This window comes from Pelophylax lessonae, assembly GCF_965119305.1.
Source record: "Pelophylax lessonae genome assembly, chromosome: 2".
Lineage (NCBI taxonomy): Eukaryota > Metazoa > Chordata > Amphibia > Anura > Ranidae > Pelophylax > Pelophylax lessonae.
The window spans coordinates 619067205-619093605 of record NC_138769.1 but is presented as its reverse complement, the minus strand read 5'-3'; the positions used below and the strand labels follow the sequence as shown (position 1 = coordinate 619093605).

At 45.3% G+C, this 26401-nt stretch overlaps 1 protein-coding gene across 1 annotated transcript in view; it reads right to left on the bottom strand.

The window, feature by feature from the left end:
• ZMYM2 (zinc finger MYM-type containing 2) overlaps positions 1-26401 on the bottom strand; it is a 236553-nt gene that overhangs the window by 90740 nt on the left and 119412 nt on the right. Inside the window, exons 10-13 of the mRNA XM_082248171.1 lie at positions 23631-23803; positions 18095-18260; positions 13842-13876; positions 13589-13712 (exon numbers count right to left, since the gene is read on the bottom strand). Coding sequence (XP_082104297.1) covers positions 13589-13712; positions 13842-13876; positions 18095-18260; positions 23631-23803 — 498 coding nt within the window. The remainder of the gene's footprint in view (positions 1-13588; positions 13713-13841; positions 13877-18094; positions 18261-23630; positions 23804-26401) is intronic.

Here is a 26401-nt window from a genome sequence, read left to right as displayed (position 1 = left end):
AACAGTAGTCAATGCTATAAAAAATTTTTTTTATAAAAAATACCATTCAGAAGGGAGACTTCTAATTCTAATAGGCAACATTAAAAAAAGAGAAATCCTTAACCACCTCAAGACTGGATACTATCAGACTCTTCCTGCCCAGGCCATTTTTCAGTCACACTTTGAATGACAATTACTCAGTCATGCAACACTGTACCCAAATGAACAGCAAGAAAAAATTCCAAAGGCTAATCCGTAGCCAACCAGGTAACAGGAGCTCAACCAAAAAACAACTGGAGCCCACCTGAAACCTTTACACACCCAAAGAAGGAAAAGTCCCTCTAAAAAGCAGCCTGCAAAACCTTGCAGCAGAAAGATGCATCCGCAGATGCCATCACATCCAATTTATAGAATTTTGTGAAAATATACCCAGATGACCAGGTCGCTGCCTTGTAAACCTGCGTCACTGACGCCTGATTACGGAAGGCCCAAGAAGCACTGATCGCCCGAGTAGAGTGCGCCATGACAGGGAAAGGAGGAACCTGACCCTTGATTGAATAGGCCTAAGTCTCCGTCTGTCTGATCCATCTGTAAATGGTCGCAGAAGAAGCGAACAGTCCTTTTCGAGGCCTATCGGTGAGCACAAATAGTGAGTCTGACTTCCTAAAAGACTCTGTATCTGCCACATCCAGGCAATGCAACGCCACTTCTCTAGGATGTTTCGGCCTGGAACACAGGGGAGGCAACACAATGTCCTCATTCAAATGGAAATGAGAGAACCTTTGGAAAGAACAAAGGACAGGGGCGAAGAGCCACCTTATCTCGGTTTACCACCATGAAAGGTAAACGACAAGATAACGCAGCCAATTCAGACAGCCTGTGCACAGAGGTGATTGCCACAAAAAAGGCCACCTTCTGGGACAACATAAGCAGGGGACTCTCCCGAAGATTTTCAAAGGGAGGCTTCTGGAAAACAGAGCACCAAGTTGAGATCCCAATGCGGTATCGGAGACCACACTGGAGGAGCCAAGTGTCAAACTCCCTGAATAAAGGCACCAGGAAGTGTGTGGCCAAAGGTCGTTGAAAGAAGACCGCACCTGGTCCTTGATGGTACCCAAAGCCAATTCCTGCTCAACCTCCATTAAAGGAAGGCCAAGACCCCAGCCACCGAGAAGGAGCGAGGGTGAACCCCAAGTGACTCACACCACAAAATGAATGTTTTCCATGTACGATGGTAGATCTTCCTACAGGTAGACTTCCTTTGCTTTCAACAGTGTTGGAATCCCCGACTCTATCCTTCAGCACCTGGCTTTCAACAGCCAAGCTGTCAAAGCCAGAGACTGTAAAGCAGGATGGAAGATCTTGGGGCAGTAGATCCTCCCCAAGAGGCAGTCTCCAAGGGACATCGGCATACCAAGACCGGCGAGGCCAGTCCGGAGCCACTAAAATGACCGGAATCCCTTCTGCGTCGATCCTGCCCAAGAGTCTCTGCTTGAGACGAGTGAAGGCGTCCGCCAGAGGATCCCGTGCCCCTGCCACAAACCTCTGCACTTTTCTGTTGAGCCGAGACGCTAACAGAGCCACCTCTGGGTTGCCCCACTGGAGACACAACTGATGAAACAGTCGGATGAAGGGGGCTCTACCCTTGGTCCAATGCCTGTCGACTGAGATAATCTGCCTGACAATTTTCCACCCCTGGAATGTGTACTCCAGAGGGCCGAAACAAAGCGTTCTGCCTACCGTAGAATGCAGGCAACTTCCAGAGCTGCCAATACACTTCATGTGCCCCCCTGGTGTTTCACATAAGCCACGGGCATGGCATTGTCCCGATTGGATTTTCACTGGACACCCCTGAAGACGATCCATCCAGTGATCCAGGCACAGCCTGATCGATTTGAGTTCCAGGACATTTATCGATAGTTTAGATAGGTGGGACACCTCCCCACCCGGAATGACTGGCATCCGTGGTGACCACTGTCATAAAAATAGGAGGAGAAAGGATTTGCCTGGTGAAGAGACGGAGAGCGAAGCCACCAGACCAGGGACCCTTTCATGTGCCCGCTCAGCCGGATCTGATTGTCCAGAGACTTGGGATACTTGTCCCATTTGGCAAATGTCTCCCTTTGCAGGGACCTCATCTGAAACTGAGCAAACGGGACTGCCTCGAAGGTAGAAACCATTAGGCCCAGCATCCGCATGCAAGTCTGAAGGCATAAACCTGCTGGACAGCAGAAGATGAATTGCAGCATGCAGCTTCTCGAGTCTGTCCAAAGGAAGGAACACTGGCTAAAGCAGAGTCTGACCCGGATAGTCAAGCTTTGTGGAAGGAACCAGAGCACACTTCTGATAATTCAGAAGCCAGCCAAACTCCCTCAGTCTGTATAGTGATGTCCACGTTGTCCAGAGGAGCAGATGACTGCACACAGAAGAAAGTCATCCAGGTGGCCCAATATTGCGACCCCACGCTGACGCAATAATGCTAGCACCCGAGGCAATACTTTGTGAAGACCCGAAGAGTGGAGGTGAGACCAAAAGGTAAAACGCCCCAAACTTATAATGCTCCATTCCCAAGCAAAGCGGAGGAAGCTGTAGAAAAATATACAAAGTATATTCCCCACGCCAAGGATTAAAAAGTTAAATAAATTAAAAAAATATGTGTATAATAAATTAATAGTTGCAGCAGCAGCTATAGGTAATGCAGGAGATGAATGGGATTAGCTTTAAAAAAGCCAACTACAGCGCTTGCTGATAAATAGTAAATGAATGATAACCAGTATATCTCTCAATGATTAGGGTAGTGATAAGAACAAATTATATATTATATATATATATATATATATATAATCTATATCCTTTTAGAGGACCCCCATCTTAGGGATAGCTTACCACCCAGGCCAAAGGTAGCATATAGAAAAGCTAGGAACATTAAAAGTATAGTGGCCCCTAGTAAACTCAAGAGCCAACCTAAATCATTCTTAGAAGGGCCATGTCTGATTCCACTCATAGGCATATATCAATGTCATAAAAAATTGTGCCTGACCTGTAAACGTGACCCATGGACAAAAAAGTTTTATAGTTAAAGGGAAAACATATCCCATTACCAAATTTCATAATTGTTCGACAGAATATGTAATTTATTGTCTGACGTGTCCCTGCAGCCTTTTCTATGTAGGGAGAACAATCCGCACCCTGAGGAAGAGATTTGGTGAGCATCGCCGATTTGTGGAGGCAGGTGATGACAAGCATAGCGTCCCACGGCATTTTTTACAACATCATGATAAATCATCTGTTGGACTCAGGGTGTGGATTATAGAGCCTATACCAGCCACCCTTTCGTCTGCTGAACGTTTCTAACTTTTATGTCAAAGGGAGGTATACTGGATCTATAGTTTAGATACTTTGGTGCCTGGGGGCCTCAACGAGGAAATTGAAACTAATTCTCTCATCTAATATCTTTTTAATGTTTTTTTAATATGAATATATTTAATATATTTGTTAATATTCCTTGATATATTTTTAAACATACTGCATCTATCAACTGAATTCTACCACCCCAGTATAATTTTATCTGATATATTTTATACTTTTATTCATCATTATATATTTTTTTTCTTTCTTCCAATGTTATATATATATATATATATATATATATATATATATATATATATATATATATATATATATATATATATATATATATATATATATATATATATAATGATTTTTTATTATTTATATCTATTACTATTTTTTATTTTTATTTTACTCATTTAATTCGTATCTCTATTATCTACAATGATTATTTGTTTTGTAGATCCAATGTAATTTATTTTATTTTTTCAACCAGTGTGCGTATAGCTTGTAATATATATTGTTTAAAAAGGATTTATTATTCCCCCCCCCCTTTTTATACGCATATATTTCGTATCTATATATTTTAGTATATATAATTTACATGTGTACAAATAAGGATTAGGTCATAGTTTTTGCATTTGTAATTGCCATTTCATTTCTATAATTAGTTGTTTCCATGTACGAGTTTCAGTTGCAGGTCCGGCCGACTTGGTAGGTCTTAGGACCCAGTCGTCCCGGACATCTGCCCTATACAAGTCCCACATCCAATATGGCGCTTTATCGGCCTGAAGAAGGAGCACATGCTCCGAGAACGCATCGCCAAGCGTCATCACGTCATACCCGGAAGTGACGGCGGGAGGGCCTGTGCGTTCCAACCATCAGGAAGTACCGACAACCACCAGCTAACGTTCTGAGGATCGAAACCGCTCGAGCCATCCTGACCATTACACCGGATTGATGGATCTATTCCACATATATGGACATTCCCATGCCCATTTACATATTCCTTTGTGAGTACCTTTACTTCTAATTTTTTTATTAATAAATCATTATACTGCACTTAGAGTGGCGCCTGTGTTCTCCCTACAGCTGCTCCCAAGTTTCTTCTACTTGTCATCAGTGCAGCCTAAAGTGCCATTTTGGATTTTACATATGGACCTGATCATACGGACTATTAGTTAATGGACTGTCTATTGTTTGTGCCTTATATTTGTCCCCTGCCTTTTAGGTCCCTAGTGTGGAACCTGTGAGGTCTCTATTTTTCTCCTCCTTTTGCGCCAGTTTTTATACCTTGTTTCACACGTTTAGGGGAGACACTGCACCGGTCTCTGCACTGGGACCCCCCTGCACTATACCCACACTGCAAACAGCTGGGCACACACATTGTCCCAGGATCCTTACAGAGTGGGGAAAGTGGGAGAGACCCCAGGGGTCTCTGCTGCATTCTCTGCCCTGGGAACTCCCCCACCAGACTCCAGGTCTAGATAGGGGACAATGGAAGTGGGGGAAGCCCAGCTCAGTGAGGGATTTAGGTATGGGAGGAGGGAACCTGCAGGCAGGTCCAACCGTCCCTGAAGGTTACCCGTGTCCACCCCAAATAAAAAAAAACACCAAATAATGTCGAGGGGGGACTGTACTTACCCTTCCATGGTGCAGGTAACACTCCAGACAGAATCCTCGCCACCAAATTAGGGGAGCCATGGGGGCGTGGCCTGGCGCAGCATGTGAGAGGACGTGTGTGAGAGGAGCTCCGCCGGACCGATATCCTTCACCGCTAATCCTGCAGCCCTTCGGGCACGATAATCCTTCCTTCACCTCCCGCACACCCGCGGCACCGACCTCCGCATGTCTCCGCCGAAGAAAGGCTCTGAAGCTGCGGCAAAACTGGCTGCATTCCGGAGGCTGGAGAAGGAGGCCCCGATCCAAGATGGCGCCGGCCCGTCGCTCGTGGTGGAGGAGCCTGAGAGCCCTGCTACATCCAAGGTTTTGGAAGCGATCGCTACTTGCCAGACCATGCTGACTACTAAAATCGAGGAGGTGAAGGTAGATATATCTTTGATGCGTCAGGATATGCAGAAGCTGAGGGACAGAGTTGGTGAGGCTGAACACAGAATTAGTGAGGTGGAAGACTCCCTCCCCCCATTGCAAAGCTCCTCAGACAGGCTGCAGCAACAAGTACACCTTATCCTCCAAAAGCAAGATGACATGGAGAATAGGCTGCGCCGCTGTAACCTGCGGTTCATTGGCCTCCCGGAGGGCTCTGAAGGTGCTGACCCCTCATCATATTTGGAACAATTGCTCACTCAGACTTATGGCAGAGAATCCTTTTCACCCACTTTTGTTGTGGAACGTGCACATCGCCTCTCAGGGCGCCCCCCCCCCTCAGGGTGCACCCCCCCGCACGTTCATCGCTAAATTCCTGAACTATCGGGACCGAGATGCCATATTGCGCCTGGCCAGGGTTAAGAGGAACATTCCATTTGGAAATCACAAAATAGCGATTTTCCCCGACTTCTCTGCTGAGGTCCAGAGGCGCCGCAAGAGCTTTTTGGAGGTCAAACGCAGACTGCGTATCAAGAATATCAAATACTCCATGTTGTATCCGGCCCGTCTTAGAGTGGAGGGCGAGGACCGAGCCCACTTCTTTGAGGATCCGGAAGCCGCCATCTCCTGGCTAGAAGGACTGGAAGCTAGAGCCTGACCACCTTGCCCTGGCGACTTCATGATACTTTCTCCCTGATGGCCTATACCTTAAGCTGCTGCAAGGGTGGAGGAGGGGTTTTGTAGATCCTGTGGAACTCAAGACTTTGCATCCCCCTTCCCCCCCCCCCTCCCCCCTCATTTTCCTGCACTATTGCTCCTGTGTTTGACCGGCGGAGCGCCCTAGCTCCACAGATGGAACTGATTTCTCTGTTCTCTTCCTATGGACTTCCACCTGCCCATAGGCTTTGCTACCCAGCGATACACCTGTTGGTTTTCGCCCCCTACACCCGCTAAGGCGTGTGTTTGTGCCCAACTCCCCTGTTGCCCCCTGCGACTTCTGCTGGACCTGGGCCCCCGGGCCCCCTTGTTTATTCTATTTGTATTTTGCTGTATTTTTGCTGCATACCTTGGGGGTCCCTGGCCTCCTGATCTTGCTCTTTCCCAGTCGCATGTGGGCCTGTTCTGGTTGAGGCACTTGTTTGGGAACATGCCCGCACAAGTTGGGGTTGGTGCAGGGCAGGGAGGGGGGATTGGGGTGTTACCATTGTTTATGGTTTATATTTGGTACAATCTCTATACTGTTTCTGTTTTATGCACATTGACCTCAAGTAATAATTATTTGCTCTTTTGCTGCCGTTTATCGCCGCTGGTGTGTGACCGTGGACTTGTTGGTTCCGCGGCCTTACTGCCTGAGATCCTGGGAGCCTCCGCTCCGCGCTCTGTACTACCCCTGCCATGGCCGCATTGAAATTGTTGACGTGGAATGTCAGGGGTATGCGTGATAAGATTAAACGAACGGCTGTCTTTAATGTCCTACGCCGTGTACGGGCTGATATTATAGTTCTGGTGGAGACACATTTGGAGGGCCGTGTACAACAGTCCCTCAAACGTCCCTGGGTTGGTTGGGTGCAGCACTCTGCTTATAGCTCACACTCCAGGGGTGTGGCGCTACTGGTGGCCAAATCGGTACATTTCCAGCTCCTAGGATCTCAGGTCGACCCAATGGGTAGATATGTTTTTCTCAAAACGTCAGTCTATGGGGAATTGATGCTACTGATGGCTTTCTATGTGCCCCCCCCTTACTCTGCTGTGATTATTATGGAGGGACTGGCGTTTATGGCACAGAGCCCAGGGGCCCCGGTGATCTGGCTGGGTGACTTTAACAATGTGATGGACTCGGGTCTGGATAGGTCCGGTGGCGCCTCCCAGGTGCCGCCGGGGTCGTCCCCGACCAGGTTCTCCCGATTGTTGGAGAGCTTTGGTTTGGCCGACTCTTGGCGCAGCAAATACCCCGCGCAGCGCGCGTACTCCTGTTTTTCGGCTGCACACCACTCTATGTCACGCATTGACCTGATATTGCTGTCTCGAACCCTGCTCCCCAGGTTACTGACGGCAGGCTTCGCCCCACGGACTCTGTCTGATCACTGCCCTTATTGGATACTGTTGTCCTTGCCCTGCAATAGACCTCCCCCGGCCTGGCGCCTGAATCCCGCCTGGCTCCCCTTGGTGTCGGATGGGAACGACATTGAGGGGACCTGGACACAATTCTTTTCTGACAATGAGGGCACTGCCGCCCCGGCTGCGGTGTGGGAGGCGTTTAAACTGTTCGCCAGATCCACTATGATTTCCAAAATCAAGGCTGTTAGAGCGCGGGCTGCCGAGGAGATCTCCAGGGCAACGACAAATCTAATTGAAGCTGAACAGGCCTTTATGGGGGACCCGACTCCGGCACATGAATCTCAGTATAAATTGACCTCTAAAGTCCTTTCCCAACTTGACTACGAGAGGGCGAAATCTAAGATGTTTTTTCAGAAGCAGAATCTGTTTGCACATGGTGAGCGGGCGGGGAAACTCCTCGCATACTTAGTTCATTGTGAGGATAGGCCCCCGGTAGTTATTACTTTGAAGGATGACCTGGGTAATGAGATCGCTGATCCTGCTGCGGTGACACAGTGTTTCCGCTCATTTTTTAGTACTCTTTACACCTCTAGGGCTCCCGCTGACTGCACTGACATGCACGACTTTTTGGACTCTATTGACTTTCCCACTTTGACACCCGACCAGTTGGCGACCCTCGAGGCACCCATCTCTGTGGAAGAGATTGCAGCAGCCGTGTCCAAGTTCCCTAGGTCTAAGGCCCCCGGCCTGGACGGCCTCCCGATTGAATTTTTCTCCCAATATTCGGAACTCCTTTCTCCTAAATTATTGGCTTTGTTTCAATCTCTATTCAAAGATGCAACCCTACCCCCTTCTATGCGGGAGGCGCTAATTGTGCTCATTCCCAAGCCGGGCAAGGATGTACACGCCCCAGAGTCTTACCGTCCCATCTCTTTGCTCCCAGTAGACACTAAAATCCTTGCGAAAATTTTATCCCTCCGCCTTAACAAGGTGATCCTTTCACTCATACACTCGGACCAGGCCGGGTTCATGCCTGGGAGGAACACCTCATTTAACCTTCGCCGGTTATTTATGAATCTCCAGGCACGGCACGACGGAATGGGTGGCAGGGTGGTGGTCTCATTGGACACGGCTAAAGCATTTGACTCGGTAGAGTGGCCGTTTCTGTGGACCTGTCTGGACCGGTACGGCTTTGGACCTAATTTTATTAAGTGGGTCAAACTTCTATATAGCGCCCCGGTAGCTAGGGTCCTGGCAAATGGCTGGCAGTCGACCGCCTTCCCTTTATCCCGTGGCACTCGACAGGGGTGCCCCCTCTCCCCCCTGCTGTATGCCCTGGCCGCGGAACCTCTGGCGATGGCCATTAGAGCACATCCCGGGATTCGAGGTCTACGTAAGGGACCGTTGGAGGAGAAGATCAGCATGTATGCAGATGACACTTTGTTATATTTGGAAGACTCTCGGGAATCCCTACTCACGGCCCTTTCTTTAATTGAACGGTATGGACGATTCTCCGGTTTTCAGATAAACTGGGATAAGTCACAAATTCTCCCGCTTGACGAGAGCCCACAGGCAATCACCCCCGCAAGCCCAGCCCTACAATGTGTATCCCGCATTAAATACTTAGGGATTCAAGTGACAGCTAACTCAGCAGATTATGTCCCGGATAACGTTCAACCCCTGTTCCCTCTGCTTAAGGCTAAAATTCAAGTATGGTCCAAATTACCTCTGGGAGTGATGGGTAGAGTCAATTTAATTAAAATGATTCTCCTTCCCAAAATACTTTATGTTGTATGGCACTCTCCTATTTACCTGCCACTCAAGCTGTTTAAGCAGATGGAATCACTCCTCAAGACCTTTGTTTGGGGTGCTAACCGGCACAAGATCTCCTGGCGCAAGCTCAAGAATCCTACAAACCTAGGGGGATTGGCCCTGCCGGATTTTAATCTGTACTATCTGGCAGCTCAGTTGTCCCAGTTCTTTCACATAGATAAAACGGATAGAGAACGTTTTTTGACCCTGCTCTGCCCTGGGTGGGCTCATCCCCTCGGGGACCCCCTCCTAGTTATCCTTAGGGGTGTCAGGGGCTCGCCGGAGCCCTTGTGCCCCAGATCTCTTCTATACCACTATTGTCGGATCTGGGAGGTGGTAGCGTCCAGGCTTCGGTGCCCTCCATTTCACACATTCACCCCTCTGTGGCATAACAGCGCATTACGCGAGTTCCTTTCCATCCCTGACCTGTCGATATGGAGCGGGAGGGGTATTCTTCTCCTTAGCCATATCTCCACGACCACTGGTCTGCGGTCTTACGAGGCCTTGCAGGATCAGTTTGCGATCCAGGGCCCCATGCAATACAGATACTTACAGCTCTCCCATGCCTATAGATCTCAATTCCCTGATGGCCCTCCTGAGCTAGAATCGGTTACCACCCTTGAGATTGTTAAAAGTACAGCACCCAGTCACCTTATTTCCATGTTCTACTCTGAACTTCACACACCTTCCTCGACCACCTTGGCTTTTGCACTTAAGACCCGCTGGGAGCGCAGTGTGGGGGCCATGGAGGATGAGGAATGGGAGGATGCCCTGGAGACGTGCCGCAGAGTGTCGCCAAAACTGTCGGATCGCCTAACTCAGACCTTTATAATACACCAGGCTTATCTCACCCCACTTAGACTGTCCAAATATCACCCTGACTTGGTCCCTTCTTGTCCTATGTGTGGAGACCCTGACGCCTCCTTCTTTCATCTCTTGTGGAGCTGTCCCCAATTACAGACTTTATGGCAACAAGTAGTCACATTCCTCCATGACAAGATGGGGTCTCCTTTGCAACTCTCCCCTAAGGAGTGTCTCCTGGGGGTTTACCCAGATGGAGAAATGCCCAAATCCACTGTCATATTTCTTCAGGAAACTTTGTTTATAGTACGTAAACTGATAGCCAGGAGGTGGATGAGACCTACTCCTCCTACTCTAGGTTTGTGGATTAAGGAGGTTAATAGTGTCATCCCATTTCATAAACTTTTATATAAACATAGGGGGTGCCCTCAGAAGTTCAACAAGATTTGGGACAAATGGGTGCAGTGCCCTGATACGGCTCGGTAATGCAGTGGGTAACTATTCTATGTTGACCGCCCCTGGTAAATCAATATTTTCTGTTCGAGGGTTGGATCGACGGAGAGCCACTGACTACTGTTTTGTTTTTTACTATGTCTGTTCTGTCTCTCGGTGCTGATCATTTTGTATATTTGTATTTTTGTACCCCAATGTGTTATGAACCTGATTGCAGTTTCAATGCACGGTTTATTTTTGTATTGTACCAAAATTTCAATAAACCTCACTGTTTTGAAAAAAAAATTAGGGGAGCCATCAGCAAAGGGACTGCTGCGACTTAGACCCAAGCCCGGTTGAATGCGACCCTGCGAGTCAATTAACTCGTGGGCAAGCCTCTGTCCGTGAGGCTATGTCGCGGCCAACCTAGCGTATAGCTGCGGTATGCATGCACTTGCCGGCTGGGCTGACCACTGGATCTAGATTAGCCAGCCCGTCGCCCAGCCCGACAGTTGATTGTAGATCTCCCGAGGGAAAAAACAAAAAAGATGTAAGGAAGGAGAAAATTGCTAGGATCAGAGATCACAGCCGGGAGCCTAGGTCCTTACTCCTGACTAGACAAATTAAAACTGATTACCTAGAGCAGAGAGGGGGGGGGTTATATACCAGCTGAGGACGGCCCATTGGCGTAGCCAGGTGTTTTTTGTTCTGCCTAGTCCTACTCTTGGAGGAGGCAATATAACCCACTAGTTATGATTTATGCAGCGCTGTGTCTGCCGATGAACGAAAGAGAAAGTAGTTTTTCTTCTTCACTAATGGTCACTGATGATGATGCATTGATTAACAGGGCACGGGTGATCAGGGCACTATTAGTGTAAATATTGTACTTACTGTGCCCCCACAGATCGCCTCACATATTTTTTTGTGAGGAAAGACGACTGGATAACCGGTAAGTCTGTTTACATTGTGACATGTGCCTTTGACTTGACACAGCTGATCACATGGTAAAGGGCCCTTTACCCCGATCTGTGATCCGCTGTTACCAGGGCACATAGCGGTCACAGAGCGCGCCTGATGTCCGCAGGAGGCGTGCACATAGGATGGATGGGTTGAGCGCCCGGACAGTGGGAACACCCACAAAGTGACCCTATTTTGAAAAGCAAACATTCCAAAGGTATTTTGTGAAAGGCACAGCGAGTCATTTGAAAATGTAATTTTTTGCCATAAGTTTTAGAAAAATGCAGGAAAGAAATGAAAATGGATTCGATTACCCTTGGTCCAAGCAGTTTTTCATCCATGAGTTCTGGTTTGCTTTCCTCAAGACTGGAAGACTCCTGGTTCCCTAATGCTGGTTGATGTAAACCACAGTCATGGCATTGGCCTAACTTCCCTTCACTGGGTGTCCACGCAAAAAGAAGGTCCAGTGTTCCAGAGCCATTTGAACTGCCGTGAGCTCTAGGATGTTGATAAGGAGCTTGATTTGACAGTGTTCCCTAGACCATGAGGGACTGAAACACTGGTCCCCAGCCTGAAAGACTGGCATCTGTTATCCCTTTCCTGTGATAGGGAAGGAAACACTTCCCTATTAGGGATAGGCTTGAGCTCCATCAAGATAGTAAATTGGTTCGATTGGAGTATGGGTAGGTCAAGAGAAAGAGTATTCTTGTCCCAGGCCGACAAGATGTTGTGTTGGAGAGTCCTTGGAAACTGTCCAGGACCAGATCTAGGTAATCAAATTGGAGAGAGTAGTGGAGAGTAGATTTTTGTTTATAACTGATCACCCAACCAAATCTGAATTGTCCTGAGAATATCTGCTGGAACAGTAATAAGGGTAAAAAAAAGTGCTAGGACCTTTGTGAACACTCTGAGAGCAGAGGATAGACCAAAGTGCAGTACAACAAACTGCAGTGATAGCCTGCCAGTATGAAGCACAAAAAGCACTGATGAGGTTGATAAATGGGAACATGCAAGAGATTTTACCTTCTAGCATTCCCTGCATTAAAGTGAAAAATGTTTTACTACTTGCCACCCACCCCCACCCAATACTTACCCAACTTCTCTTAATCCAGTGCTGTGCCATTGGCTCCTGCTAGTGTTAATCAAATCCTGTAATGAGGGTGCAGAGGCGGGGTTGAGCAGCAATGTGTGCATCTATGGGGGTACTCAAAGAGGAGGAGCAGAGAGAGCCGGTGCGCCCCAGAAGAGGAGATAAGGATCGCTCTAAGCAATACAACTGCACAGAGCAGGAAAGTATACCATGATATTTTAAAGGGGAAAAAAAAGCCTTTACAGCAGTGTGCACATCAGTACACTATGCGTTTCTACCACACTATACAACGAGATTTGAATCTTGAAAACTCCATCCTAATTTTTTCAACTGTTTGGCACATTGTATTAAATAAAAGTGCACATGGATATGTGGCAGTCAGGTTCCATGTGATAAAGCATAATATAAATGCTCATTAACATGCAGGTTGTAAAACGGCCCCAACTACAAAATACAATAATTTTTTTTGCTACAATTCTAGGAGTCCACGTACAGTGGTCAAAAATAGTTCTTTGCTTGAAAATGCAAAAAAATCCGCAAATAGTCGCAGGAATGAAGCAACTTCTCCACAAACTTCCTATGCCTGCCTGCCTGAAGGACTGAGGTGTACAACTCCAGCCCTCACTTTTTCTTGAAGAAGCCCTATGAAAGAACTAGTACTACTACTGCTTTTAGTAATAGTAAAAAACCTGGCTGCACTTGTGCAAGTAAAGACTTTTATAAGGTTGTCCCCGATAAAGTGCCTGCTTGAGAACAGCACACATAGAAGGTCTATGGCAATGAACAATGCAGATCTGGCCAGTGGAAAGACAATACTCCTCTGTGGGTTTGGGAGAACTGCAGCATGCCACAGTTCTGAAATTAATGGAAGTTTGCTTTTGGGAGAGTGAAGGATGGGTTACTTTTGTTCAGAGGGGTTAATTGCATATTGTCCAAGCAGTATTGAAGCAATAACTAACGGGAGTCCGCAGAAATGTAAAGATGTCAATTTAGGTATTTTCTAAGTATACGTCACCTTTACAGTAACTCAGACTAGGAGTAATGAAAACACTGATAAACTACCTGTCTGGGAAGTCTTAGTCTGCATGTGCGGTTTGCAGTAGGTGGCTTTTGTCATGGATAATGGCTTACACAAGACAGCCTTATTCTTCATGTCTTTAGGTGTTACAGGAGTGCAGTTTATACCCTGAGACGAGAGAAGATATGATAAAAATATATGAGACATATATACATACATACACACGCACACGCACACTTCACTACTGAATTAAATGCTACATTTGGAATATCCGGCTATTTAACAAACTTTACTGACCATTGGTCTTGGCCGTGAAGCTTGAAATCCTTGGTCTGTAAATAAAAACACAAGTTTAGGGGAAAAAATCATATGGTGACAAGTAGCTGAGTAAAACATGAAATACGCACCAAGCTCTACAGAATTTCAATGGACAGAAGGCACATTAACCCTTTCGCTGCCAGGTCTGTACGTCGTATGGACCTGACAGCTGGGGGGGGGGGGGGGGGGGCGGGCTTCACACACAATCTGATGACTGCAACCACTGGGATTGTGTCTCAGATGGAAGCATCAGGGTGGCTGAGTTGCCGCCTGATTGCTTCCACACTCCCCCCCCCCCCCAGCATTTATTCAGGGCTCCACTTGCCCATCTGCAGGCCCAGGACTGACATAGTGGGTGCCCGGTGGGTGGAGGGGGGGAATAAGAGCATACACATGTCCACTCTTCTTGTGGCAACGACGACACATCACTTCTGGGTCACCCTGTCATTTGTCACAGACGCAAACAAATTCAAGGTTTGACACATTGGGTATTTAATTAGCTCAGTGCAACCTCATCTTTTCTATTTTACCAAAAATTTAGTAGTTTATTGCATCTGTTCACCCTAAAATTCACTTTAGTGTGTTTTTATGAAATTTTGCATTTCTAGAACTTTGCGGTAATATCAAGTGACATGGAAAAAAAAAAAAAAAAAAAAAAAAAAATCGGAAAAAACACTATTTTATTCTGCTTAAAAAAAAAAAAAAAAAAAAAGTATGTTAGGGGGGTTTGTGTAATCCTCAGGCCTAAAATGATTTTTTTTAAAAGTGTGCAAAAACGGCTCTGGCAGCGAAAGGGTTTAAAGCGGAGTTCCAGCCGTTCTTTAATAAAAGGCAGCAGCCACAAAAAGTGTAGCTGCTGACTTAACCACTTCAGCTCTGGAAGTTTTTACCCCCAGGCCATTTTTTTTAAAATTCGGCACTGCGTTTTTAATCGGGACTGCGACATTGCGGCGGACAGATCAGACCCCTGACTGACATTTTTTGGGGACCAGTGACATTAATACAGTAATCAGTGCTAAATAATATGAACTGTTACTGTATAAATGACACTGCCAGGGAAGGGGTTAACACTGGGGGTTATCAAGGGGTAAAAGGTGTTCTCTATTGTCCTTACTAACTGTGTAGGGGAAGAGATCGTGATTCAGCTTAGTATAAGCAGGCGGCTCTTCTGTCATGCTAGCCTAAGATTGCGGGAGGCCGGCGGCGATCTAGCCCGCTCCTCCCGCGGTCTGGCTCCCGCTGTGTCTAATCACCGCATGCACACAATCACGTAGATCTACAGGATTATACGCAGCCGAGCCGCCCTGCTGCAGTATATCTGTTTGGGGCGGTCGGCAAGTGGTTAATAAACACACACTCCTACGATCCAGTGATGCGGCTGCCCAAAGCCTTGATCCTCTCCCTCTCTTCTCTGAGGCGAGATATCACCAATGTGGGCACCCAGCTTGCAACTTCCCAGCCAAGTTTGCACTGCGCATGTGTGAGTCGCCCTGCGCGTCGTGAATGGCCGGGCAATCTCAGACCCGAGACGTGTCCCAGAAGATTGCAGGGAGGAAAGGGCAGGGGATGGGGCGGACTTCTAGGTGGCCTGAGCGGGTGCCTGTCAAATTTAGGTACCCGCTCCCCCCCCCCCACAAATGACATGCCAAACATGGTATGTCAGGGGGTCAGGAGCACTTAAAGAGCTTTAAATCAGAAAACCTAGCCAAATAAACCCCTGTCCCTCAACAGTTTTTTACAAACTTGAGGTAATAACTGTTTTGAGTTTCATGCACATGGCCATACAGCATGCAGAACCTGTGTAATCACCTAATGGGATGAATTAGAAGATGCAGCTGTAAGCAGTTACGCGCCAGGGGTTGGGTAAAGAATCCACACAGAATAATGCCCCAGACAAAAATGCTTTACACAACTCCCAATGCATGCACTTCAAAAGCTGCGGATTTATATGTTAAAGTAGAACTTGAGTCAGAAAATTAAGTCCCGATAGTTCACTTCATGCTGGCCCCATTTGCAAGTATAGCTTTGTAAAACAATAAATATAAATAACTATACTGTTTACAACCCAGTAAGGCACATGCTCAGCTGCTCTCTATTCACTGCACTGCGCTGTGCAGACAGCGTTCACAATCACGGTCGGCCCCTCTGCTAGGATAACAAGTACAATACAGTGTTTGTTTAAAATTCTTCTTCTAAATGCCTCAATTTCTCCTCGCCGATCAGCGGTCACGTGACCATCTGTCGCTCTCTTCCTCTGATGTATGCATTAGAGGGAGGGGCCGAGATCTACCTCAGACATCCGTCATGTGACCGATGATTGGCGAGGAGAAATAGGGTATTTAGAAGAAGAATTTAAAAAAAACTGCACAAACTGTATAGTACATGTTATCCTAGTAGAGAGGCTGGCAGTGATTGTGAGCAGTCATTTTTATACTGCTTGGAAAGGTGCTAGAAGGGGAGAAGAAGCTCACACACAGGAGGGGGGACGATAGAGGAGAGAGCGGATGACGGAGGAAAGTAAACTGACCACGATAAACCATGGTCGGTTGACGGGGGGGGGTGGGTTTGTGGCGGCTGGTGCTCCATGGGCCGGGGGGCAGCAAACGGACCACACCATACACACCCCTCCCCCGGTCCACACCAGCTCGCACACCACCCCCCCCCCCCCCCCCTCGCCGGCTCACTCGCCCTGGACTGACGTGGAGGGCAGGCAGCGTCGGCATCCCCTGCATCTCCTTCCTCCCCGGCCAATAGCATGGCCTCTCTTTTCGGCCAATCGTGTCTCAGGACCCGCTTCCAAATTGGCTGGGAGGAGAAGCCTATTAGAGCCTCTGGCTCTAATCACGTGCTTAAACCCCCCCCCCCCCCATTTGAATCCATGCGTCCAGAACCCTGCATGTAGATTAGGGGGCCGGACACATGGATACAGCAGTCAGACGGGCAGCCACTGTGGGAGGGAGTCAGAACCAGCCAGGTATTTCAGGTGATAGAAAGGGCCAAATTACACAGCACAAGTGCAGTACTGTTATTCATGCTTTAAAGGAATAGGATCATTTTATTTTTTTAGGGTAACAAATGCAACCAAGTACAACTAAAGGCATAACTTTTATTGCTGTCTGTGCCCCCGTTAGGGAGATTCCCCCTCTCTATTAGTGTTTTCCATTATCATTGAAAGTAAAAGAAATCCTATATTTTGGGTTGTCGCCTGAAAAGTAATCTTCCAATGGTGACACTAGTTCTGGGGATCTAAGGGTCCCCTACAAATTCCTTTCATTTGCAGGGATTTCCTCCCACTTCCTGTTTGGCTATGGGACAGAAAGTGAAGGCAAATCTCCCCAATGGGACACAGATGGAAAAAATAAACCTTACAGGGGTTATAAACCTTCCATACTCTATCAGATATGAAAAGAAAAAAATAAAAGTTCAGCCCATAGTTCTTTATGATTTACTGAGGGGGGGCAATGGAAAACAGATAAGAGATGGAGGGGAAAAAAAAGGAGAAGTGACTGAACAAACTGCCGCCAGGGAGACACACAAGAGTTAAACATGCAAGGATAGTGTCTTATCCTATCTCCTTGATATTCTCTTTCTCCGTCTGCATAGGCAGCTGTGAACCTAAGCACTGTCAGCTACTGTAGCCTTCCCCTCTAGCTGAACCAAGGCAGACAAGCAAGGCTGAAAATGCACACAATTATAGAACGTGGTTTTTGGGATTAAGGAGAGGGGAAGAGTTCTCAATAGGGGAAGGGACTGCTCTGTGCAGCCTCTGTTACTGCAAAATGGGAGCCTCCGGCAAGAATAAGCAGCTGCAATGCTGGAGGCAATTTACAGCAAACCCTAATTTTGGTAGCATATTTATTAAAGTGGAATGTATATTCCTTGCTAAAGAACATTATTTTTGTTATGGATCAATATCCACTTTAACAGTTTCATCTTAAACAGCTGATTGATGGTGTTAATCTCTTTTGCATGTTATTGCTTAGTTTGCAGCATACACTAATTCTTGTGGATACACATTTTCTACTTTTTAATCTCACATATTAAGACCTATCATTCTGTCTAAAATGAAAGGCGATTACAAAACAGTCTAGAGAGTATAATCTACTCTATATTGAATATATCAGCGTGATAGTCAGAAGTGTTCAATTCCCCCTCCGCACAGGTATATCAGCTGGTAGATGCCAATCAAGTACCATCACAAGCTTAACATCATAAAATAAATTGTAATGAACCTAGATGCATATTCTCTGGGCCTTTCTGTGTCGTCATGTTAGGCTCGTTTTGCTGGAGGTAGAAACGAAGTAAGCACTGCTGGTCACAAAAGTTCTTTACGATTCCACGCCACTGTACTTTCTCCTTAAGTGTTCCTTGAGTTCTACAACAGTCACACCTGGCTGCCTAGAAGATCCAGAAAAAAAAAAAAAAACCTGTTACTTTTGCATTCTAAGCAGAATTTAGAAATAAACATTTTTATTTATTTTTGGTAGCAGAAAAAAAAAAAAAACATGGTCACCAGCTCTCTGCAGCCTGAAGACAGAGAGCTGAGCAATCAGCTGTGTTTAATCGCTCAGTTCTTTGTCTGGAGCCAAGAGGAGACAGATGCAGCATAAGATTATGATTTATTTTTTTTTCCCCCAAGAATCCCAAACTTCGCTTTGAAAATATGTTGTACAGTAAATTGGCAAATCATCATAGTTAGTCAGGTTGAAAAAAAGACAAGTCCATCTAGTTCAACCAATAAAAACAGAACAAAAAAAAAAACATATACAGTCCCATACACACAATCATATGCCCACAGTTGATGGAACATCAGGACCGAATGGATGAGCTCACACCAATAGGCGTGTTAACTGTACCTTCCTGACTGATTAGAATTATAATGACAACAGAGGTGGATGCAGGAATCTTCCCCACCAGGACATTGTATTCTGACAGAGGGCAAAAAAATAGAGTGACGCTGAATAAAAAAGACATCCAACCTCCATGTTGAGGTATGACTGTTAGAGGTGGGATTATATAGGGGCTGGCTTTAAAGAAGCATGGCCAAAGCAGCCATACTTTTCTTGTGGGTCACAGGAGTAATCTTACTTTTGTTCTCCTGTGACCAATAGTCAGCTGATATTTTAAAACTATAATGTCTGCCATAAAGGCAACACCAATGTGAATACCTAGATTTTGATAAAGGATTTTGCCAATGAGATTAAAAAACAACATCAGACGTTACAGCAAACCATGCTGATGCTAGACAGGACATACAGTGGGTATGGAAAGTATTCAGACCCCCTTAAATTTTTCACTCTTTGTTATATTGCAGCCATTTGCTAAAATCATTTAAGTTCATTCTTCTTACTCATGAATGTACACACAGCTCCCCATATTGACAGAAAAACACAGAATTGTTGACATTGTTGCAGATTTATTAAAAAAGAAAAACTGAAATATCACATGGTCCTAAGTATTCAGACCCTTTGCTGTGACACTCATATATTTAACTCCGGTGCTTTCCATTTCTTCTGATCATCCTTGAGATGGTTCTACACCTTCATTTGAGTCCAGCTGTGTTTGATTATACTGATTGGACTTGATTAGGAAAGCCACACACCTGTCTATATAAGACCTTCCAGATCACAATGCATGTCAGAGCAAATGAGAATCATGAGAGCAAATGAGAATCATGAGGTCAAAGGAACTGCCTGAAGAGCTCAGAGACAGAATTGTGGCAAGGCACAGAATTGGCCAAGGTTACAAAAAGATTTCTGCTGCACTTAAGGTTCCTAAGAGCACAATGGCCTCCATAATCCTCAAATGGAAGACGTTTGGGACGACCAGAACCCTTCCTAGAGCTGGCCGTCCGGCCAAACTGAGCTATCAGGGGAGAAGAGCCTTGGTGAGAGAGGTAAAGAAGAACCCAAAGATCACTGTGGCTGAGCTCCAGAGATGCAGTCAGGAGATGGGTGAAAGTTGTAGAAAGTCAACCATCACTGCAGCTCTCCACCAGTCGGGGCTTTATGGCAGAGTGGCCCGATGGAAGCCTCTCCTCAGTGTAAGACACATGAAAGCCCGCATGGAGTTTGCTAAAAAAAACACCTGAAGGACTCCAAGATGGTGAGAAATAAGATTCTCTGGTCTGATGAGACCAAAATAGAACTTTTTGGCCTTAATTCTAAGCGGTATGTGTGGAGAAAACCAGGCACTGCTCATCACCTGTCCAATACAGTCCCAACAGTGAAGCATGGTGGTGGCAGCATCATGCCGTGGGGGTGTTTTTCAGCTGCAGGGACAGGACGACTGGTTGCAATCGAGGGAAAGATGAATGCGGCCAAGTACAGGGATATCCTGGACAAAAACCTTCTCCAGAGTGCTCTGGACCCCAGACTGGGCCGAAGGTTTACCTTCCAACAAGACAATGACCCTAAGCACACAGCTAAAATAACGAAGGAGTGGCTTCACAACAACTCTGTGACTGTTCTTGAATGGCCCAGCCAGAGCCCTGACTTAAAACCAATCGAGCATCTCTGGAGAGACCTAAAAATGGCTGTCCACCAACGTTTACCATCCAACCTGACAGAACTGGAGAGGATCTGCAAGGAGGAATGGCAGAGGATCCCCAAATCCAGGTGTGAAAGACTTGTTGCATCTTTCCCAAAAAGACTCCTGGCTGTATTAGATCAAAAGGGGGCTTCTACTAAATACTGAGCAAAGGGTCTGAATACTTAGGACCATGTGATATTTCAGTTTTTCTTTTTTAATAAATCTGCAACAATCTTATATGTATGGGTGGTTCCTGCGCTATCCGAGGTCGTATATGTTTCCCTTCCTGCTGCTGCACCACAATACTGGTACCAGGAACCAGTCAATACAATAGTGCAATTTGGGTGGGTGGTGCGCTTCAGAAGTGGAAATGTAACTTATAAGGGTGTGGCTTAAAACATGGCTTAAAATGGTGAATATATAAAATAAAGACGTGTTCCTGTGATAAAATTGTGTTATCGTTAAATTATGCCGTGGTGATCAAACAAATTAAAATGTAAATAAACCATTACAATAAATCTTCTATACGAAAAAAGTGCTGAGTACTTCAATTTCATAAAAAATCAGTAAATAAATAATCCGTTAATAAAGTATAAATATATAGATGGAACTTCAAAACCAATTAAAGGTGCTTTGTGCTTTCTGAAATAAATAAATAAAGTGCACTGTTCAAGGTGTCCATTCATAAAAATCCAAAAATCAGGTACAATTCCCTTCAATAGCTTCAAAGAATAGTAAACGTGCTCTCATGCAAGAAATAAGGGTGTTGTGACTTGCTGCCTCCACCAGGTGTCACATCTAGGTGTTCTATATTCTCACCTCAATAAGGTGTATATTGCGCCTGTATGTAAAGCTTAGCCTCCGGGTAACATGTAGGCTTTTGCTAATTCCAATCTCCTGTTTCGACCTCCGGGTGTTTTCCTGTCCTGTCCTTTTCAGCTTTTGGGGTGTTAAGCTTTCTGACGTCCTTAACTCCTTATCGTAACCTCGGGTCCTTACATGGGAGAGATGTGCCTGGCACATCTCTCCCATGTAAGGACCCGAGGTTACGATAAGGAGTTAAGGACGTCAGAAAGCTTAACACCCCAAAAGCTGAAAGGACAGGACAGGAAAACACCCGGAGGTCGAAACAGGAGATTGGAATTAGCAAAAGCCTACATGTTACCCGGAGGCTAAGCTTTACATACAGGCGCAATATACACCTTATTGAGGTGAGAATATAGAACACCTAGATGTGACACCTGGTGGAGGCAGCAAGTCACAACACCCTTATTTCTTGCATGAGAGCACGTTTACTATTCTTTGAAGCTATTGAAGGGAATTGTACCTGATTTTTGGATTTTTATGAATGGACACCTTGAACAGTGCACTTTATTTATTTATTTCAGAAAGCACAAAGCACCTTTAATTGGTTTTGAAGTTCCATCTATATATTTATACTTTATTAACGGATTATTTATTTACTGATTTTTTATGAAATTGAAGTACTCAGCACTTTTTTCGTATAGAAGATATATTGTAATGGTTTATTTACATTTTAATTTGTTTGATCACCACGGCATAATTTAACGATAACACAATTTTATCACAGGAACACGTCTTTATTTTATATATTCACCATTTTAAGCCATGTTTTAAGCCACACCCTTATAAGTTACATTTCCACTTCTGAAGCGCACCACCCACCCAAATCTGCAACAATGTCAACAATTCTGTGTTTTTCTGTCAGTATGGGGTGCTATGTGTACATTCATGAGGAAGAAGAATGAACCTAAATGATTTTAGCAAATGGCTGCAATATAACAAAGAGAAAAATTTAAGGGGGTCTGAATACTTTCCGTACCCACTGTAAGTAACAAACAATGATTTCACATTGTTATGCTTCCAACATTAAAGCTAAACTCAATTAAAACAGCTACATACACAAGATGAAATACATATTTGGGAGCCAATTTACCTGCCAAATTATTTCTATTTAGGTTTATCCTCAAGTTCACAGAGCCTTTGTCACACAACACAACCCTGTCTGGAAAGGCAGGAGACCATTTTTCCTTGCTCCACTAACATGATTTTGTCCCTCACCAAGCATATAACTCGACAGCGAAAGTGTCACAAGTTAGCCTGTAGTTTTGTTTGTATAATCTTACCTTCTTGCTGCAGCGCTTCAATCTTGCTTCTTTTCAGATGTGGGGTTTGGCTTCTCTGTTCACCTATGGGCATCGCCTGCTCCACTGTGGGTTTATATCCTTTTCCTTTCTATTACTTCCTGGGTCACCTCCCTGTCTGCTTCCCTATATATATATATATATATATATATATATATATATATATATATATATATATATATATATATATATATATATATATATATATATATATATACACACACACGTGCTCAGTGCAGTGCTCCTTGCCTGAGCGATTTATCTGTTCTTGGAGCGCCCATCTGTATACCCCTAGGCTATTGTATCCGATTTACTGTGTACCGACCTCGGCTTAGTTTTCCCGTCTGTGTTTGCTACCTGCCCTGACCTCAGCTTGTCTCTTTGATATCCTTTGGTCTGCTGCTACTCTGCACACTCCAGCGGTTTCCACATATTCAGCTGGGCCTACCTGGGGCCACAACCTGGTTCCAGCTTTCTGCTAGTCCATCCCCACCATCAGGGGTCCTGGTGAAGAAGCAGACTGGGGCTTAGACTCCATGCCCTAGGTAAACCTGAGCTGGGGATCTACAAGGGCTCACTACCATAGATCCGCTGGCGGAAAGAAGCAGCACACAAATTAGCTTATTTCTGTTAGTCTGCACTGTACTCCAAACAGCATGTCTCTTATTAGTGAGAACTGGAACACAATTGAGCTCTGCTGTACAGTGCATTGTGATTGGCTAATACCAAGTGAAATTCTTACACCACTTGCATAAAAAAAAAAAAAAAAACAAAAGTTCAAACCGTGTAAAATAAGAACCAATTCTATTACTCTAAATCAGGGGTCTCCAAATTTTCTAAACAAAGGGCCTGCTTATTGGCCTCCAAACTTTATGGGGGGGCTGGAGGTGGCCAGTGGGAGTAGAAAATATTCTGGTCTCAAAGGGAGTAAACAAATCCACATCATTAGTATTAAGGGAGGAATAGTACTGGTACCAGTGGAAGGAATACTACCCCAAGGGTCAGGATAAAGGCAAGCAAATGGCTGCATCTGGCCCCGGGCCACAGTTTGGAGACTGCTGCTCTAAATTACCTTATAATACCAGTCATGGAATTTTCTACTGCATTCCTCACTGCAAAAGTCTCGCAGCTTGCCATCAAACTCCTTAGATGCTCCTCTCTTGCACATCTGGAAGCAGTAGTTGCAGGTAACGCATTTCAATCCCAATCGCTTTGCAAAGTCCTGTTTATAAAGTAGCTTACAACCTGAAAATAATATAAAGAATTACAGCAAAGCACAAGACTACAACAAATACAGACAAGACTAGACAGAATTAATTAAGCTGCCGTAAAGTGATTTTAAACATGTTATACTTGCCTGCTCTGTGCAATGTTTTTGCACAGAGCGAACCCCAATCCTCCTTTTTGGGGTCCCCTGCTGGCGCTTCTGGCTACTTTCTTAGTGTGTCTCCATAGGAAGCCGCATGATATTGTGGCACACCTGCGGGCGCAAACCCACGTTCACTGACACAGCGTGGTTCGCCCCGCCCCACCCCCCCCTTGCTTATTACAGGATTTGATTGACAACAGCAGGAGCCAATGGCTCAAACTCCTACAAATCAGAAAGATTGAGAAAGAGAAAGAGGAGCGAGCGCTGTTATCAAGAATGGGCTCAAGTATGGGGAGATGGGGGCTGAAGACAGAAGGTTTTTCAACCCAATGCATAGACTGCATTAAGTTAAAAAAAAAAAAAACCCTCTACCTTTACAACCTCAACAAATGCATTGAGTAGAACATTAGGTTTAATACCCTAATTACCAACTATCTATGCTCCAAGTTGCAATAAAGTGTCAGACAAAGGTGTAGCTTTAACATAGCCATTTGTTAACTGCTTATAAAGCACATACAAACCATAAGAAAATAACCTGCATGTGACTGTACTGAAGCGTACACATGAACACAGAATGGAGCATATATATTTGCATTGTAAACTTAATGTGGTCAGACCGTTAACATCCATGGTCACAGTAAACCTATTGTATGCCAAAACAGATTCAAAGATGGTGATTACTTTCCATTTCAACTGACAAAGCACTGTTGGACACGGTTTCTCAAATTTCTATCTCCCTCTCCCTATTACTGTCAAGGACCAGGAAAGAAGGAATGCCACCAGTGTACCCGATAACTCTCTGATTTCCAAATGTCATCTCTGGATTGGGTTTCAGGACTCCAGGGACGGTGAGCAGGGTTATACAAATAGCAACTTAGTATAGGCATACAGGCAACTGGTGTTGGTCTCTGCCCTCTAACAGTTATCAAGCTTTCCTACTGATGAGAAACATTTTATCTAAACCACCTGCTTAGGTTTTAACCAATAGTGACAAATCGTTAATGTAATTTAAAGAAAGAAAAAAAAAAAAACAACAACACAACAACAACATGCCAGCACAGAGGCTGTCCCAGGAAGTTCGTGAAGAAATCTAGGAAATGTGGTTGAGACCCTGGGTTTAGTGCCCCTTCAACTGATTTTATACAGACGTCTCAGATAAATAAGACCTGCTGACACTTTCATGTACAAATAAAAGGAAGCTGAGGTACTGTAACAAACTCACTCTCTTAATGTAGTTGCATTGTAAAGACAGGGTACCTGAAAGCTAGTTAACTGTTAGGAATCAACAATTCTTTAACTTTATCTGCTATGTTGGCATTATTACATAGCAACTCTCTACATACAGTTATGCATGTGGAAAAACTGTAATACTATTTCTGCCCACGTTGACCATTGTGTATTCTTGAGTGACACCACCAGGAGGTAGAAAGGTTGAGGGGGTTTTTGTAGGATTGATTTTCTATGGGAAAAAAAAAAAACACCTGGATTTTCTTCTTGCCGTAAAATCCTTTTCTCTGAGGTTCACTGACCGACACAACTTCAACCCTTCAGACCATTGGGTATTCTACTGTTACTCTCCAGGATTAGGACTAGGCGGAAACCTTTTTGGTTACACCCCTGGGGCAGTCCCAGAGGGTATATCATCACTTCCTGCCATAGGACGAAGAATAAATAACTCAACCCCAAGAGGGGCGGGTGTCCATCAGTGAAACTCAGAGAAAAGGATTTTACGGTAATACAAAAATCCAGTTTTCTTCTGTTCACTGACAGACACAGCTTCAAGTCTTCAGACCATTGGGATGTCCCAAAGCAGTGTCAACATGAGGGGTGGGAAGAAATCGCAAAACGCAGAATTCACAACAAAGCTAAACATAGCCAACCAGGTAACAGGAGCTCACCACCAGAAAACATTTTTCACCCTCAAGAAGCAGAAGCCTCCACAACTGCAGCCTTCAAAACTTTGCGGCAAAATGCTGCATCCGAAGATGCAAGAACATCAACCTTATAAAACTTTGTGAATGTGTGTAAAAACAACCAGTAGCCGCCTTGCACACCTGAACCACCGACGCCTGATGATGGAAGGCCCAGGGAGGCACTAAGCGCACTCGTAGAATGCGCTTTAACAGGGAAGGGAGGAACCTGACCATTAATGGAGTAGGCCTGCACCACCGTCTGCCTGATCCACTTAGAAATGGTCGCAGCAGATGCAGCCTGTCCCTTCCGAGGTCCATCCGTAAGAACAAAGAATCGGATTTCCTAATCGGATCACTAACCGCAAGGTAAACCCGGATCGCCCATACCACATCTAAGGAATGCAAGGCAATTTCCTTGGTATGTTAAGACTTAGGACATCGGGATGGTAGAACAATGTCCTCATTCAAGTGAAACCCCGAGACAACCTTTGAAAGGAACGCCTGACAGGGTCGTAACACCACTTTGTCCCTATGAATCACCAAGTAAAGTGACCGACAGGA